The following is an 18,272-nucleotide window of genomic DNA, read 5'->3' as shown; positions in this document are numbered from 1 at the left end:
AGAAAATACAAAAATGGGTTTTGTATGGTGGTTGTTTTCTGTCAGTCCCTAATTTTGCAGCTAAGAGGGCAACAATGATATTGTTGTTATTTTGTGTAAACCCTTTCAAATGTGACAGCACAAAATAATGGGAAATAAATTAGAGAGTTGCACTGTTGGGTAGCATTCAGGTGACAGGACATTAAAACGCCACATTTTATGCGACTTTATGCCAGATCTGTGACAATTTACAAAACAAATTTTATCGTGACATGAAAAAATTGTATGCTCTCGTTTCTTCTTTATTTCGTGTTCTCATTGATGAAGGACCAATTTGCGAATTAACGACAACAGTAAAAAAGAGCATCATATAAAATAAAAAAAATGATTCTCATTCTGTCACTCTTTCGCGGTGTTGCCACTTTAAATGCAACATATCCAAATGGCATAAAACATACACCATAGTTATGCAAAGTTTATTATTCATCATTAATTGACAAAATAAAAACAACAACAACAATTTATTCACTTTAATGTAGATTTATCATGCAGTAAAGCTTAGGGAAATCTATTACTAATTTGAATTGTCTTTTTTTGTTAAGATGATTTTTTTGACTTGAAAAAACATTTTGTAACATTTTGATATAAAAATTAATGTAATTTATTGACACATACGAACGTTATCAATTAAAAAACTGCTTAGTTTATACTCCAACATGATTAGTCCGCCATTTTGAAAAACGACCGACGGGCATGAGCCGCTAAAAATTGTGTTATTCACAATTATAGCAAAGGTTGGGTAAAATAAAAAGCTGAATTGTGAACATTAGAATATGGGACAGACAATTTATTAGTTCTTTACTTTTAATAATGAATGTGTATGGTTATGAACGGCAAGTTTTAAATTTGTACTATTCCTTTCCAGGAAGATTTCGGACAATTTGACCTAGTTTTCCCAGAAATCGACCATTTTCAACTACACATAAAGATCAGTTCTAGCACATTTAGAAATAAAACAAGAAACAAAGTTTTACACTTCTGACACGTTTTAAAAACTTTTTTTCATGAATTTAATAATATTAGAACGTTACAGGTTTTTTAAAATGCCGTACGAAAGATACAAAATTTGGCGATTTTGCTCATGCATATATTCTGGAGAAAATAAATATTGTTAGAATATATAAAAAAAAACATTTTTAAACTGGACTAAATGGAAAAAAGGGAGTAGAAGTGGTGATGAATATGTCGCAATGAGTAAGGCGTTAAGAGGAGGTCCGTCTAGTGGCCCAGTAGCGGAGCAGAATGAGCTCAAATCAGTAAGTGACATTATTTGTGAAACGAATTCTCTTCTATTTGATACCTCTTCAGTTTTTACAGAGAGTGATATAGACAAATCTGCGATGGCACAGAATACGGTCTCTCTTAGTACTGAGACGACAGTAGTATCAAACAGTGACATAATGTCGTTCCTGATAAACTTGGAAACTAAAATTGTTCGTGTTGAGACGCGCCTTAATAAACTTGATTTGTTGGAACACAAAGTTACTCAATTTGATAAAGACATAAAAACTTTGTTCACACAAATTCACGATCATAAGAAAGTCACGACTGATAGTTTACACGGATAAGACGATCGTGTGAAAGGGTTGAATTTATCAGTGTTCAGTATCAATCGCGCATTGAATCTTTAGAGAAAAAGAATGATTCTCTGAAAGACCAAGTTACCTACTTGAAATCTCAATCAATGCGCAACAATTTCATTTTCGGGTATTTAAGGAAGAGGAAGATACAAATCTTGATGACGTTATGCGTAAATTCTTTGTCGATAAGTTAAAAGTGGCACAGAGCATTATTGATTTTATGAAAATAGAGCGCGTACACAGATTATGCCATGTCAAGGGTGAACAAAATTGTCTACAAATTCGCGTATTTCTCAGACCGTGACTAGCCGCCAAAACAAGCTTTAAGATCACACAGATTATTTATTGCACAAGCACTTCCCTCCTGAGAGTGTCGCTAGTCGCGGTAAACTGTTACCGAAGTTGAAAGCTGCTATAAAGAATAAGAAGAAAACCTGCTTGTTTACGACAAATGTACATAGACGGAGTGAAGTACGAATAGGATTTATTGGAGGATGAACTTCTTAGTATTCTAGTATGGAATTTAAATGGTTTAACTGACACAAAACGTTCTGATTAAGATTTTTTCCATTTCAACTGATAAAGATATTATTGTTTAAATTGAGACATGGACCGATAAAAAATCAATGTGTCTATAAAAGGCTATCATAGCTTAATTTATATCGAAAGTTCAGACATAAAAGGGCAAGACGTAATAGTGACGGAATGTCAATTTATACACGTGAATGTCTTAATCAAGATGTATCTATAGTTAAGAATAATTTTGACACTATTGTCTGGCTTAAATTTGATGGTATTTTTTTTCATTTTTGATAAGGATGTTTATTTTTGTTGTTTATATTTATGGCCGGATGATTCTCCTGCTGCAAATGTTATAGACGCTAACCTTTTTGATGTCATAGAACAAGATGTTTTTAATTTTGAACAATCGGGTCGAGTATATGAAGCAAGTGGTTGGAACTGTCGTATTGGTAATAAACCTGACTATATCGTTTGTGACAAAAATATTAGAAATTATGATCCGGACTTTTATGTTCCCGATAATTGCCTTGATAGGGCTTGACTTGAATACATGCAATACACGCGATCAAAAAATGCTTGACTTGAGTAAAGCAACTGGTTTGCGGGTAGTTCACGGGAGATTATGCCAGTTTGATAATTTTTGTGGTTTCCCCTTTTATAGCCGCGACGCGCCTTCCTCTTTCCGATTTTGATACGCTTAGTATGTTCGAAATTTGTCCCTTTAATATATTAATCATGCTGCTTTGAGATTAGGTATGCGAGCGATCAAACCATTTACGGAGGGTACGTTTAATTACAATAAATCTGGCGTTCACACAGTTTACAAACGGAACATAGAACACAAGGAAATTTTTCGGCGCGGTCTTATAACCAAATTACCCGATTTCAATAATCTTATGATTAGTGCGCACTGTAGTGATTTAAATAGAATAGATTACACAGCGGATATGTTTACAAACATCATTTCAGAATTTGCGTCGCCTCTGTTCAAACGTGAATACACTCCCCAGCAAGTATGATAAGGAATGTGTCGTCCATAAGATACTTTATAAACGCGCGTTGCACAATTATAACAGTAATAAGTCCGAAATAAATAGAATTGAACTTGAATTGAATTGAAAAGTATAAATATATAGTGCGCAAGAAAAAAAACGCGCTTCCAAATTAAAAGAAGGTAGGAAGCTTTCGAGTTAGGAAAAAGTAAACCGTGTGAGTTTTGAAAACACTTTTAATCTAATTTGAAAATGATATAACAGTCGAACATTTTAAAAATTATTTCTCAGATTTGTTTTATAATATTCCGACAACTGTTATAAATGAGGTTGAAATTTTTAACGATGATAATGATTTAAATGTACATAATCCTCCATACGATGATCTTAACTTACCTATCTCACTAGGGGAGGTAACTGCTGCAGTCAAGCGACTCGGCCGAAACAAATCGTCATGCCCAAGTGATAATATTTTAAATGAATACTTGATTGAATCGATTGATATCATTGGAAGCAATCTAACATATCTTTTTAATATTGTTTTTAATTCAGGTTATTTCCCAGATATATGGGCACAAGATTATATAATATCGATCCACAAAAGGGAAGTAAGAATGACCCCAACAACTATATATAGGGGCATTACACTTTTGAGTAATCTTTGAAAATTATTATCCGGTGTCTTCACAGCTAGGGTTGAGAAATTATTCGAAAGTTATAATATTCTATCTGACGCCCAGTTCGGTTTCAGAAAGGGTCACAACACCGTAGATGCTATATTTACATTACATAACCTCATAGAACATGCTCTTTCTCAATGGTCACGTAAGTCATGTGTATTTGGTGATCTACAAAAGGCTTTTGACTCCGTTTATCGGCAAGCACTATGGTTTTAATTGTATCATTTTTGGTTGGATGGAAAACTTTTTAAATGTTTAGGTCTATGTATAATATAGTTAAGTCTAGTGTTAAACATTCTGACTCCTATTCTGATTTTTTCAATATTTCCATTGGATTGAGGCAAGGCCTAAATAATTTCCATTATGTTTGCCCTTTTTCTTGAAGGCTTGGAACTTTTCTTGCAGGGATCCAATAAATGGGGTTTATCTATTTATGATATGTGCCTTATCATACTGCTATTCGAGGATGATATGGCAATTATTTGATATTCTGTTGAAGATTTACAAGCCAGTTTAGACAATTTATATGAGTAATGCCAGTACTGGGGCCTACAGGTTAATACATCTAAGACCAAAATAGTGGTGTTTCGTCGTAGGTGTGGGCTTAAATGTAATGAGCGCTGGCAATTAAATAATGTGCCTCTAGAAATAGTTAATGACTTTAACTACCTGAGGATGGTGTTTAATTATACCGGCTCATTCGTATTTAATAACCAGTACATAGTCGCAAAGGCCTTACAAGTCTCAAAGATACTGATAAATGATATAAAACAATATGAACTTAGCAATTCGATATCGCTACAATTGTTTGATGCTTTTGTGGGATCTATCTTAAACTATGCCTGTCCGGTTTGGGGCTTCACTAAGTCTAAGGAGATAGAACGTGTACATCACAAATACTGTAAAGCGAATTTGGACGTTAAATTAAGTACAAGTAACGTGTCGGTCTATGGGGAATTAGAGAGGTATCCGTTATTTGATACTAGGTTTACGAATATAATAAAGTATTGGTTTGAATTACTGAATACGGATAACATTATATTACAATTTACAATTTACGATAATGCCCGAGACAAATGTGAAAATTGCACAAATAACTGGTTATGTAAAATTAAAAAAAATGCTTGCGGTACTTGGTTTTGCCGAAAAATGGAATTTTCCCTACAGTGTATTGGTGAAACAGTTCTTACCTATTTTTAAACAAAGACTTATCATTTGATACTTACAAGAATGGCGTGCATATGTATCTAGTAATAGTGTGCTCAGACATTAATATTCATATGTAAAAGAACAGTTTTGGTATGAATTATATTTAGACAAGATTAATAGTAAATCATTAGGAAGCGCTCTTACACGCTTTCGAGTGTCCTCTCACAGAGTCCGGAAGGTATAGTCGAGGCCGTGTAGAACGTCACGAAAGAACTTGTCAATTCTGTGATGCTAACGAGCTCGAAGACGAGTGTAATTTTGTTTTAAAATGCAGTGTTTATGAAAATCTACGTAGCCAATATAGTAAACGTTATTTTTACATTCGGCCCAGTATGGAATAGAATTACTGCAATCTAAAGGCCAAAAAGTACTTACAAACTTATGTTATTATTTTCAAAAGGCAGACATCAGACGAAATGATAAATCTAGAAATCTTCAATAGTATTATGATGCTCTTTTGATTACATATACTGTGATGTTCTTTTTTATATTATATAAATATTTTGTCAAACAAATTCGATTAAAAGCGAAGTTATAGTTTGTTCTCCACTTAAAATTATTACTCTTCATTATTCATTTACAGAAGAAATTTATAGATATAAAATATATAATTGATAAACTGGAGTTTTGTCAGTATCTGTGATGTATTGCATTGTATGTATTAAATATCCCATTGCTCAGTATTGTATTGATTGTGTTTTTTCTTTATGTGTGTTTTTCCTATATTGTAAAATAAGTGACCTAAAACTTTATTTTAAAATGCTTGTTATAACGATGTACCTTTGTGTGTTATGAAATAAACTCTGTTCTGTTCTGTGTATTTCTTTTTAAATCATTTACATGTATTACGACCATGCAACATAATTACCACCCAACAACATTTGTTCATTGCTTCATCTGGTGTAACAAATTGACCAGGTCAAACGATTTCATAATCTGGACGCTTGATTTACGATATACCGTAAGTATTCAAACTTGAGCATGATTGGGATTGCATTTCTTAAGCTATTATGTGAGAAACAATTTTGTCGGTAATAAATAGGTTGTCAATAGCATTTTAATTTAATTTATCGATGGAAAGTATGTCAAAAGTCGCTAATTTCACCAAAGGACTTTAAAGCGCGTTTCATTTAGACATGCAATTAATGATTAATAAGTCTATTGGTCTGTGTGAATGTTATAACATTGAGTTAATAAAATTATGAATCAAAACCTAAAACAAAGTCGAGGACATGAGAACATAAACATTTAGTTTAGTTGGACTGCATAAGTTCTAAAAGTTGCTTATCCACTATTATACCAATTCACTATTAAGATCACTTTAAGTCAGTCCTGTTAGTGGTCTCAATAGAGGGAATTAACTTCATGTTTAATTTAATTAAAGCTACAGCCTTTAAAACTATATAATTGATATACAGTGCATCACATTCCAATACAAACAAGAGCACCACATAGTCGTGGCAATATAGCAATATAAGCCCGAATGCAAATTTTTTGAAGTAAATAAAATGTAATATTTAAAGAAATCAAAACTAATTTTGAACAGATATGATACTCATTTATATAACGTGTCCAAAACATGTTTTATTTCAATTATCAATATTAAGATCTACAATGATACATGCCAAAGAGCTATGCTCTTGTCACATTAAATTTTTATGACAATTATATATGTCACAGCTTTTGCTGCGGAGTACAGACCTTAGACATATCACCAGTCATGCCCTTAAAAAGCTAATTTTGAAGCATCGAGGGGTGTTTGTTTACCTCCATGGTGATGTGTGGTGGTGTTGGTGGTTGTCACTCCGGATCACGGCAGTAAGCCATATTGAATTTACTGCAGCACGGTTCAACCACTGCAACGTTCCTGGGAAGGTTGTCAAGCACTTTACCAGTACTAGTTGCCTTCATTTTCGCAAGGAACTGAATCTTCTGTACATACCAGAGCAAAGGTACAGTGCGAATGACCGTAGAAAGGGTTTCATGATCAATTACAACGAAAGTGACCTGCGCCGTCCGGGAATCGATCTCGGGTCGCCCGCTTCATCCAAAAAGTGGCGGCATGGACGAGTGGTTAACGCGTCGGACTAGTAATCTATCGCTAGCCGCATGGGTTCAAATCCCGTCAAGGGCAAGTAGTTATTTCCTTGAGACTCATGCCGCTCAGTACTGGTTGGTTCCAGGAACGTATTTGAAAGTGTGTCTATAAGCTTATAGCTTTCTACACAATGGAACTGAAATAAGTTCTGTATAAACCAAATACATATAAATTGGCAGGAAACATAATGATTATTACATTGTAATCTCTCTTTGTAATATTTACACTAGTCTTATATTATGATTTTGAATGAGTCAGTGTGACCTTGATTTTAAACTGAGGAAGATCAAACCTGTTCTCCTTACATCCTCTCGTTATAGTTTATGATAACATTTCTGCCAAGTAGTTTCAATTTCTTTCAACCGGTTCAAAAGATACAAACCGGACACAAAAACGCCTACATAAATCTATATAAAATCAATTTTGACGTTTGTAGTTCACTGTCTCAATATAAGATATATTTCTGCCCAAAAGTTTTAATTTCTTTCCATCAGTCCAGAAGATACAGAGTGGAAACATAATTTTGATATTGATTGAAAATGACTAAGTGTTACCTTGACCTTGACCTGAGAAAGGTCAAACCTGTGCTTAGTACATAGTCTCATTATGGTTAACATTTCTGTCAAGTAGTTTCATTTTTTTTCCGTCGTTTCAAAAGATACAGACTGGACACGAAAACGCCTATATACGTCTATATAAATGAAATCCCCGGGGTTGGGCCAATTTTGATCATAAGAAGTTCAAACTTTTGTTCTGCAAACCGTCTCAATACATGTAATATTTCTGCCAAAAAGTTTTAATTTCTTTTTATCGGTTCCAAAGATACAGAGCGGACGCATAATTTTGAAATTGATACAAAATGACTAAGTTTGACTTGACCTTGACCTGAGAAAGGCCAAACCTGCAGTCTGAACATCGTCTCATTATGGTTAACATTTCTGCCATGTAAATTTAATTTCCTTCCATCGGTTCAAAAGATACAGACGGGGCACGGAAACCTGCTAACAGACGGACGGACAGATCACCAGGTGAATAACAATATACGCCGATATTCTTTCGGGCGTATCATGACTAAAACTATTGAATACTACTCGGACCTCGTACATGATAAATATTGAATAAGACAGAAAAGAAAAAAGTCAAGAACCGCACGTTATGAAATGACATTCAGGTCTGTCTGTGCGTTCACGTATGCAATTTGATCTCAGATGAACTTTTTTATCGTTGAAATATGTATATATACAAACACAAAATATCACTCTTTAAGGATTAAGCAAGGAATTAAACGTTGATTTTCGTAAAGTTTATTCTTTCTTTTCATTAAAAATATATAATTGTTTTCTGATAACAATTATCATTTCATAATAATTATTTAATAGCAATATGTAAGAATATAAATATTTAGATTGTATTAATTAAAGAATAGTCGTAGGCTATTTTACTATAAATAAATTGTGCAGTCAACTAAAATGACTGTTAATGATGTTTGATGAATCATAACCTTACGTTAACAATAAATCATTACTCACGATGACTTTGTACTGTTTCCTTGAGAATATGTTTCATATACATAACTTGACTCCATCTCTTTTTGCTCTTGACCTTAATAAACATGTAATATTCAATAAGTTTTGTCACTCTACATTTGTTTTGGTACGGTACCAAATGACAAGGATATTAATATCATAATCATTGTATGGCGTGCCTACCAACTGTTTTGAAAAATGAACATTATAGTTCTAATACGTACTTTTAAGCTACTGCTTCTACACAGACATTGTTAAACAATCATATTACTTAGAATTAAGGCCCAATTTATGAAAAATAATTCAAACTTTCTATATGTTTTGGATTTCTTAATCACATTAATACCTTATAAAGCCTGATTCAATGCTTATTCTACCTTTTGCACTGAAAGCCATCTTTCTTCACCCTTCTTACATTTTTTTTTAAATTTTATCGATGTCTAGTCTGTCTTCATGAAAACACACGATATAGGATATTGTGATATAGTACCAAAGCAGCTCTTTAGATTGATATAAATTCTGATGATTTTTAATAGAATAACTCAACAGTCAGTATATAAGATTTTTTTGACATTACTGCATAAACCTATTAATGATTAACTAATCACCCTTTTTCCAAAAAACTTTTTCACGGGAATTGCAATCCTGACAGAATGTCTTCATAAACAGTATTGTAAAATATGTGGATATGTAAATATGTGACGAAGGTTTTAAAACACTCACGTTCCTGTTATATTTCATTTATTTTAGGTACCCTTTTACATATTTCAAACAGATAAAAAGAATTGCTAATGGTACTTATTGTGTAACCTAATCGGTTTTATTTCCTATGGAAAAGACTTTATGTTGAGTCTCTTTCATTATAACAAGTTAATATGTTATAATAGCATAGTGTAACACTTGACAATACTTTTAAATAATACTTATATTTTGATCAAATGGTATACAAAAATTATCTTTAAGAACTTCAACTGAAAAAAACAACAAATTCTTTAAAAGCTTACTTCATCATTTTTTGATATTCATATGACGGTAAATAACAATGCTAACAACAATAACATTTTTGTTAAGAGAGATTACTTTGAGTTTGGTTAAGTAAATCATCCACATTCTGTACCTCTTGAAGCATTTTATGGAGCATATGCATCACAGTAAATATGATTCACTTTGTATTATAAGCATATTAACGGTTTAAACAAGTGGATCTTTTCATAATTAGCTGTATTCACAAACAGGGCTATCGCTAAATAAATTACGAAAATATCTTACAAAATTCGTAACTCGATTAAATTTCAAAATTCATTAGCGATTTGAAAACTCTTTTGTGACCAGGGATAAACAAGACTGATATCAATGGGGATGTAATCTATTAGCTTCATTAGAGTTTAGTCATGGTAACATTATTCTGCAGTCTTTCCTAAAATTACAAAACATTTTATGAAATGTGATTCTGACTTTATTATTTTTAGACTGACTTCATGATTTGAGTTTAACCTCATGTCAAAAAAATTTTGCATCTGCAGGATAAAGGTTGAGACGGTTCTTAAAATCAAAAACCGATAGGGTGTCAATTGTCTAACATTTTATCTTCTGCTTATGTTGATCCCAAGCCATGCAGGAATATGTGGAAATGAAAACAGTAGATACTTTCACTGATAAATAATCGTTAAATTCTAAACCAGCAGATTAATCGTTACCAACTAGTGATTTTAAACCTTTAATTCATCTGAAAGGAAATAAAATTGGGACAAATCTGTATTTGACAAACTTGGTGATATCAACCCTTTTCTTGATAAATCATCAACTCTACCTGTCTAGAACCGCCATGATCAATGTGTTCTTCTTTAATATAGTACTGAACATACAGTTACTCATTGTTACCTTTTAACAGGAGCGATGCTCCATTTTTTTTGTATAGTTTGCAATAAATATTTTACTGTCAAATATTTTCTTCTCTTGCCCACGTTGGTGATAGACTTTATCGAGTCAATTCACATAGGTAAGTTTTTGCCTCAGTTCCATTAAAACCTCTGATCGATAATTAAAAGGAAGCTATCGAATATTCTAAGATTGAACTAACCATCTTTGACTTACTAGTTTAAGGTCTACTTTTTATAGTGTTCGGCGTAGTATGACCTGTAATGAATTAGTGACGTTGCAATACCCGAACAAAAAACGCTCTGCGATCAATAAAATTCTTCCATATAATTTTAAATATGTCATCAGCTACTTGGTGACTTTTATTGGATAATAAAATCTAAATGTACCTTTGAATTGTCTTTGAGATGAATTTTTAGTGCTCTAAAGTTTTCTTTTGCACCCGTTAACATACCATAGTGAGTTTTCATACTGGTGTCCCTTGATGTTACTGAAAAAAGTACAAATATCTCTAAAATTAATGCAGGCATAAACTGAAACAAAATACTTAAATCTTTGGTTTAATTAATATCCATAAGTGAGAAATTACGTTGATAAGTCAATATCAAAATTTCGTGCTCAGGTTTCCTTTTTTACAATCGGTAAAACTTATTTTCAATCATTTATCAAAACGCATTTTAAATGGTATCTATCATTATTTTATCTTATTAATGCATGAAGATAATGTATTTTGGACAAATGTTCTATTCAAAAGTTTGCCAAAGAGCCGGCACATTCGGAGCAGCTGGTAAATTTATATACCATAATTTAAAATTTTAAAACTTAGATATCCTTAAACCCCTATCTCCAAGCGGAGTACACCGAACGAGCTTAAGTCCTTGTACAACATTTTTGTCTTTTTTGCATAAACTGTCCTTAATGACATGTATGTAACCATTCATTTAAACACCATGTCTATCTGAATATAGACTATGCGTGCCAACGATAAATCATGTAGGTAAACGACAAAGTAACTCAGACGGTCTTTTTTAAGATGTTTAAATCGTTTGAAATTTTAATAAGCGTCCAACGTATAAAATATGATTTATTTGTTGGTGACAAAGATGATTCTTATTACTTCATCCAGTGTTATGTGACCTTTTACTGTTATGATTCTGCCTTGTCAATTTCAGTAAGTTTTAAATGAACCTCCTTCTTTCATATCCGAGCTTGGGACCGGTTATGGTACGTTTCTGAGATTTCACTCTTCTTCCGATCACAAGCAAGGTATTCAGCCGCTTCAAATTACAGCCTCTTGTAGGAGCAGACCTGTTCTATGAGTAGAAAATTATGTTCTGACTACAAAAGTATTGAGTAGTCGAAATAATTGAATAGAACTGTTTTCAGCTGTTTTCGTTGACTTCGAGAAGGCGGTCGACAATTTACACCGTGACTCACCCAGGTGGATCTATTGTTGCTGTGGCATCCCACTGAGATTGGCCTCTACCAGAACTTTAAATGCATTGTGATATTTAACAATTAGCTCTCAGTACCCTTTTGTAGTTAAGGCCGAAGTGAAGCAAGGTTGTTTATTGTCGCCTTTGTTTGTTCCTTGACAATCGACTGGATCAGGGTCGTCTGACAAGACAAATGACGGTGTAACAGTTGGCCCTGAACTCGTAACTAGAGGACTTGGACTGTCACGATGACATTGGTCTCCTACCTAACAGGTTTCAAGACATCCCAAAGAAGAAGTCCTTCCAAGCAACAACAAGCAAGATAGGACTAATGGATAATACCAAAAAAACACTGGTCCAAACATCATTTTTATCAATAGGAAGCGCTGGAGAACAAGCAGGAATTCACATATCTAAGGAGCAAACCACGGTGGGAGGAGACTGCAACAAAGATTTCGGTATCAGGATAAGTAAGGCAAACCAAGCATTGTTAAGCCCAACATGGAGATCAATTATAATACTCAGAGCCAATACTAAGGTCAGGATCTTTAACAACAATGTTGTCATCGTCCTTCTCTAAGGAACAAAATACTAAAAGATGCGTCTAGAAGTCTTTCAAAAATGAATCCCTTTTACAGATCACCAAGACTTTTTTTACCCAAAACTATCTCAAACGAAGACCTGCTTAGCCAAACAAGAACGTCAACAGGGACAGAAACCATCGAAAGAAACCCCTGGCGATGTCTTGAACATGCCACCTTACTCGTTTCCTATAATTGCTCTTCGATAGACAACCAACGGAAAAACTGGAAAAAACTGAGAGAGACCTGGAGGCGAGCCACTAAGAAGAACCTGAACAAGCTTGACTAAGGAGACAGCGTGATAGAACCATGTGGAGATCAATTGCAGTCGACTCAAGCACGAGACGGCGCTGTTATGACATAAGTAGTTGCTTTGTTTATATTGAATACCAGAATATTCGAGACAGATACACAGTTAGTAGCAGACACAGGGTCAGAAACCATACACATGTCACTTTAATTTGTTTCAGGACATTAAACGTTGGCTCCATAAACGCAAAACAAAAATGGCAAAAAGAGCAAATGTTCTCTTGGACTCGATCATTGCATTCAGTTCAGGAAGAAAAAATTGAGAAGACTCAACAGAGTAGTAACAGTCCAGTCCAATCATTCATCGAACCCGGGTATCACGGAAACTATCAGAAATTGCGAAATCCGTCGATAGAATTTCCTTTTTAAGCTGTTTCAGAAGTTCCAGTATTCTTGTATTCAAGAACTCGAAATTCAGCTGATAACTTGTATTTAAGTTTGAATGTTTTATTTCTGGCTAGCCGGTTTAGCTAGAACTGGATTCATGCTAGCCGGTACAGCGATAGCAGTTAGAAGTCTTCCAGTTATTCGATTCTCTGGCTAACTTTAATTTGAAAAAAAATGAATATATAAAGGAGGTTATAAGTTCAAGACAGAAAAATATTACTACATCTACATTATGCCTTAAACAAAACATAACTACTTTTTCCTATATTTATGAGTAATACACAAACTAATGATACTAATGGGGTTAGCTAGGAGGTTTGACGATTGAATAAATAGACAGACGAAAAAGGGTGAAAAAAGGGTGATCATTTACAAAAGAAAACAACAATATAACACAACAAAAACATCAAAGACTGATACTTTGCGGCCAGGGCACGTTTAAAAATACTACAAACATGAATTAAGTCTTCTGTGTGCTAGGTATGAACACTGAAAAGACAAAGGTCGCTCCTAACATCAACATACGAAAAAGTATTTTGATGATTCACATTTATCATTATCAGATTGGAAACAAAACATTTTGATAGGACTCTATTAAATTATGGTTAATAACATATATTTAAAATAGTATGCCAGTCGTTTTTAAATTGGTCAAGATTTCCCCATTAGGTAGCTTTTTCTTCATTTACCTTTAAGAACATATGAAATATACTTTATAGCACCAGCAAAAGATAACATTGTTTTATCAGTTTTACATTTAAAAATATAAATTTTGATATATAAAAGAACTTAATTGTTTACAACATTATTTGTATTGTTTCCTTTAATATAACCAAAAGCATGGTTTCTTTATTCAAGTTTTGCATGTTTAGTTTATCTATACAAATTTTGTGTATTAGTTTATTGCTGTGAATGCATTACCAAAATATATGTTCTATAGTTTCATCATGAAGATTACAAAGGCTACACTAGGGACTGTTTATATATTTCATTTTGAACAAAAGATTATCCTATGGATGAAATAAAATAGATAAAAACAGAATCCCTAAAGAAAGCTCAACACGGCAAAATTGTAAAATGTTGCAGGCTCGGTTTGATTGAGCCTGTTCATGGACGGTACTGGAAAGTGCAAGTAACCGTCCACGCCCCCTAACACTGGCTTAAGCAGAATCCAACATTTAAACACAAAGCTGGTGATATTTTGAATTTAGAAACGTCCGCCGATGTGTTCATATGACAGTCATCAGTCTTACATAGAACCATTGTATATAAGTATCTTTTGTCAATTTGAATGGTAAATTATTTATATTCTTCCAGTATTCATCATCATTTGAGAGGCATATTTTTTGTGACCATTTGACCTGACAAACGAGCTTGCTGGAATTGACATTAAGCGAATCGTACATATATTTTGAGCCTTTTTGGTCTTTAATTATCCCTTTTATGTGTATTGGAATTGTTGGTAATTTCTCTCTCTTAAAAGTTAAAGAGTTGAAGCAGACATTTTGAAAAAAGTTTGTGACTGCTTTTTTAATTCCTAAATATAAAAGATGATAAATATTAACATTGTAGATCTTGCTTAATTCTTCTGGTGTATAAAACTGGCCATTTTCATGTTTGATATCATAAATACAGCGAATTTCCTTATCATACAGAGATTTCCAAAAAATACTTTTATTGTCAATAGTAATGTTGTGATTGTAAAATAAAGGTTAAGTTACAAATGTCTTCTTTATCAAATTTCTGATGCTCAATAAATAATGAAAATGCATTGAAAATGTGTTTCCAGAATTCATTTTTGACAGATTTTGACATTTTCCCGACATAATGCTTTCCACACATGACTAATTTATGTACATCAATACCCGGTATTAAAATACTTATCCAACATTCATCACTAGACAAAATTCTTCTTATCCATGTAAGTTTTAACGCATTCATAAAAGCATTTATATTTACCATTCTTAAAGCCTCTTCCATGTAATCTTTAACTAACACATTTTTATTAATTTTTAAGTTCTATTCCAAATAAAAGCATATAATGTATCATTAATTCGTTGTATATATTTATCCAAAGGATTCGGCTACATTATAAATAGATGGTTTAGTTATGAGATAAGTATTGTTTTTATTACTGTTCTTTTACCGATTGGAGTCAAAGCTCTTCTATTCCATTGTTTAATCATTTTTTCTATATTGGTTATAATTCTTTAAAGTTATGATCTATCATTTTTTCAAGATCCACATGGAATGTTATTCCAAGCATTTTGAAACTAGTTTCGTTCCAATTCAGTTTCCATCAAGTTTTTTTTGCTATCACTTCTGTACTTTTAATGCCTATCCAAACAAACTTTGTCATTTCAAAGTTCGCCCTGAGTTCGCCCTGAGCCCCAAGATCTAAGCAGAAACATCAAGAGTGGCATTTAAAGATTGTGCTGTTCCGTCTAACATTAGAGTAGTATCAGTAAATGTTCAGTCTGTGAGTATGTTAATACGAGGGATGATCAAAAATAAACCGGACTGTTACTGGCAATTGAAGAATTTTCATCCTATCACTTATTGTTATATATCACATTTAATCGGAAAACAATACCTGTAAACTGATACTATATCTAATCCGATAACGCAAATAGCTTGTCCGTAACAGCGAATTCAAAAACCATGGTAATGCACACCCGGCGCAGTGCGTAAATTCGCCTTGACATGAGGCGCTTTATGCTGCGTGTATTTTACAATATGGCACATTTAGATTTCAAAATACGCCAAAACGTCATGTACAATATCTTTGACGTTGTCAGTAAAAATGACTTCATTTAAACCATATTTATATTTACAATCACAATTCAAACGTCACATGTTAATGAAATACTCGCGTTAAAACTATGTCGTCGGAATGTCTCGAAAATCGATCAATAGGAAAAATTTGTCAAATGTAAGACGAGAAACTGTTTAAAACTTAGAAAAAGATTATGGCTAGCAAGGGAAAAGTTCCAGAAAGCCACAGCATATTTTTTGATTAGCTTAAAAGATTAAGAAAAGATAATAGAGAAATAGAAAAAAGTAAGGGAGAGACAGAAAAAAGACATTTTCAAGGACGTTGGTGACGTCAATCGCCAAGACGTTGAAAAATGACAGTCCATTGACTGCGGACATTGTCAACGATGTTCGATAATAACTACGGGACGGTGCAATCAACTCTGAGGATCTTAAAATGATAATAGTTAATGCATTAATTACATGTATTGTATTCTTGGTTTACAATTGTATCAATTATTTTCTCATTTTACGCAGTAGTGTTATTGAGAAATTGTGTCAACAATTTAACAGCCACTGTTCAAAATGGCTATGCGTTTTATTTATTTTAAAATAATGACAATTTTGATCATAGTTGTATTATTCTGTTATTTTTTTGATGTATGATACATTATCATTCAGCATCATTATTTTACATTATTGTAATTTATACATAATATAGTTAATTTCATGTGCGATTTTTTCAACAATCAAGTTACAGAAGGAAATAACGGAAGTTTGCGTCATTACAGGAGTTCTTTATCACCATTCATTCTATTACAATACAATATGATACCCACTTGTACAGAAATATATATAGGCAGGAGATCCACCGCATCAATAACATAACTGTACCACATATTGGCCTACTCCGTGAATGAGTAAAAATCTGCTCCGTTAAGGACAATACGCTTGTGACGTCGTTAACGTCAATTTTAAAGTTATACCGTGCGCCGCATTGCTTTACATGTGCATGCCAATAACAGCACAACTTTTTTCTTTGTTAATATTTCTTGTTGGTATTTTTTGTATCATTTAGAGGATAGATTCCGATTTATTTTTCGTGTATTGTTATGCAAATTCATTTAACAGGTTAAGAATCATTTACAAAGTCCGGTTAATTTTTGATCATCCCTCGTATGTATTTCTTATTTTCTACCGATTTCAACTTAAGGGAAAGAACTTTTGCACATAATTTAAATATATAGCATGAAAGAGGGTCGCCTTGACGACAGTCTCGCTGTACATCGATAAATTTGAATAAGAATCCATATTGACAAACAGCTGATGTTGCATTTTCATAAAAGATATTAAACCATTTTTACAATTGATGCACCAAAATTAAAAAAAAAGATAAAGTATTCTGTACAAAATCCAAAGATAGCGAATCGAATGCTTTTTCAAGTCAATCAGAAGAAGTAATCCAGGAATATTATTTTCTACTGTATAATTCATAATATCATAAAATTATATCAGTCTAACATTTTCTCTGATAAATCTTCATTTTATAAAACCCGTTTGATCTTTGCTAATAAGTTTATTTAAAAATATTTTAATTATGTTTGCAATGCATCCAGATCCAATATTATATATAGTTTAAAGTTAATTGAAAAGTTTAGATTTATTCTTCTTAGGTAAACATGTAATTATTTCTTGTGTTTGAGTAATAGATAACTGATTGACATTATATGCTTCATTTAGACCTCTTACAATATAATGTCCCATTTTTTCCAGAATACTTTAAATCTGTTCCAAAACCAGATGAGCCGGGGCTTTTGTTGTTCGACATGTTTCTTAAAACAAATGATGCCTCATGAAAAGTTATATCACCTTCTAAGTTTTGGCTTTCTATGTCTGTGAATTTAGTATTATTAATTTTACATATAAAGTCATTAAAATCGATGGTTCATTAGATTCTCTTTTTTTAACAGAGATTCCTTATATCTTTCTATTTCTTTTAAAATGTCTTGCTGATTTTCAATTATAGTTCCATTGTCATTTTGTACTCTATAAGTGTTTTTGAAATGTAATTATATTTTTCTAAATTGAAAAAATATGTAGTAGGTTTTTCACCTTCAAGGGACAATTTAGCCCTAGATCTTATAAGGTATACCTGCATTCGTTCACTATTTATCTGAGATAATTCATCTCTTAGTAAGAGCAGACTATCAACATTTTGATCTCATAAATTGGCTTCAATAGAACTTATTTCTTTGAATATTTGACTTTCTGTGTCTTTTCT

The 18,272-nt window shown here is 32.7% G+C and overlaps 1 protein-coding gene across 1 annotated transcript in view; it reads right to left on the bottom strand.

The window, feature by feature from the left end:
- The window catches only part of LOC132721050 (chitin synthase chs-2-like), a 47,500-nt gene that overhangs the window by 19,999 nt on the left and 9,229 nt on the right, over positions 1-18,272 (bottom strand). The window contains exons 8-9 of the mRNA XM_060705297.1: positions 10,914-11,014; positions 8,650-8,722 (exon numbers count right to left, since the gene is read on the bottom strand). Coding sequence (XP_060561280.1) covers positions 8,650-8,722; positions 10,914-11,014 — 174 coding nt within the window. The remainder of the gene's footprint in view (positions 1-8,649; positions 8,723-10,913; positions 11,015-18,272) is intronic.

The sequence above is a fragment of the Ruditapes philippinarum genome, unplaced genomic scaffold, assembly GCF_026571515.1.
Source record: "Ruditapes philippinarum isolate M1 unplaced genomic scaffold, ASM2657151v2 ctg1846_1_1_1_1, whole genome shotgun sequence".
Taxonomy (NCBI): Eukaryota; Metazoa; Mollusca; class Bivalvia; order Venerida; family Veneridae; genus Ruditapes; species Ruditapes philippinarum.
The sequence above is the reverse complement of the archived record's forward strand: the minus strand, read 5'-3'. Positions and strand labels throughout refer to the sequence as shown.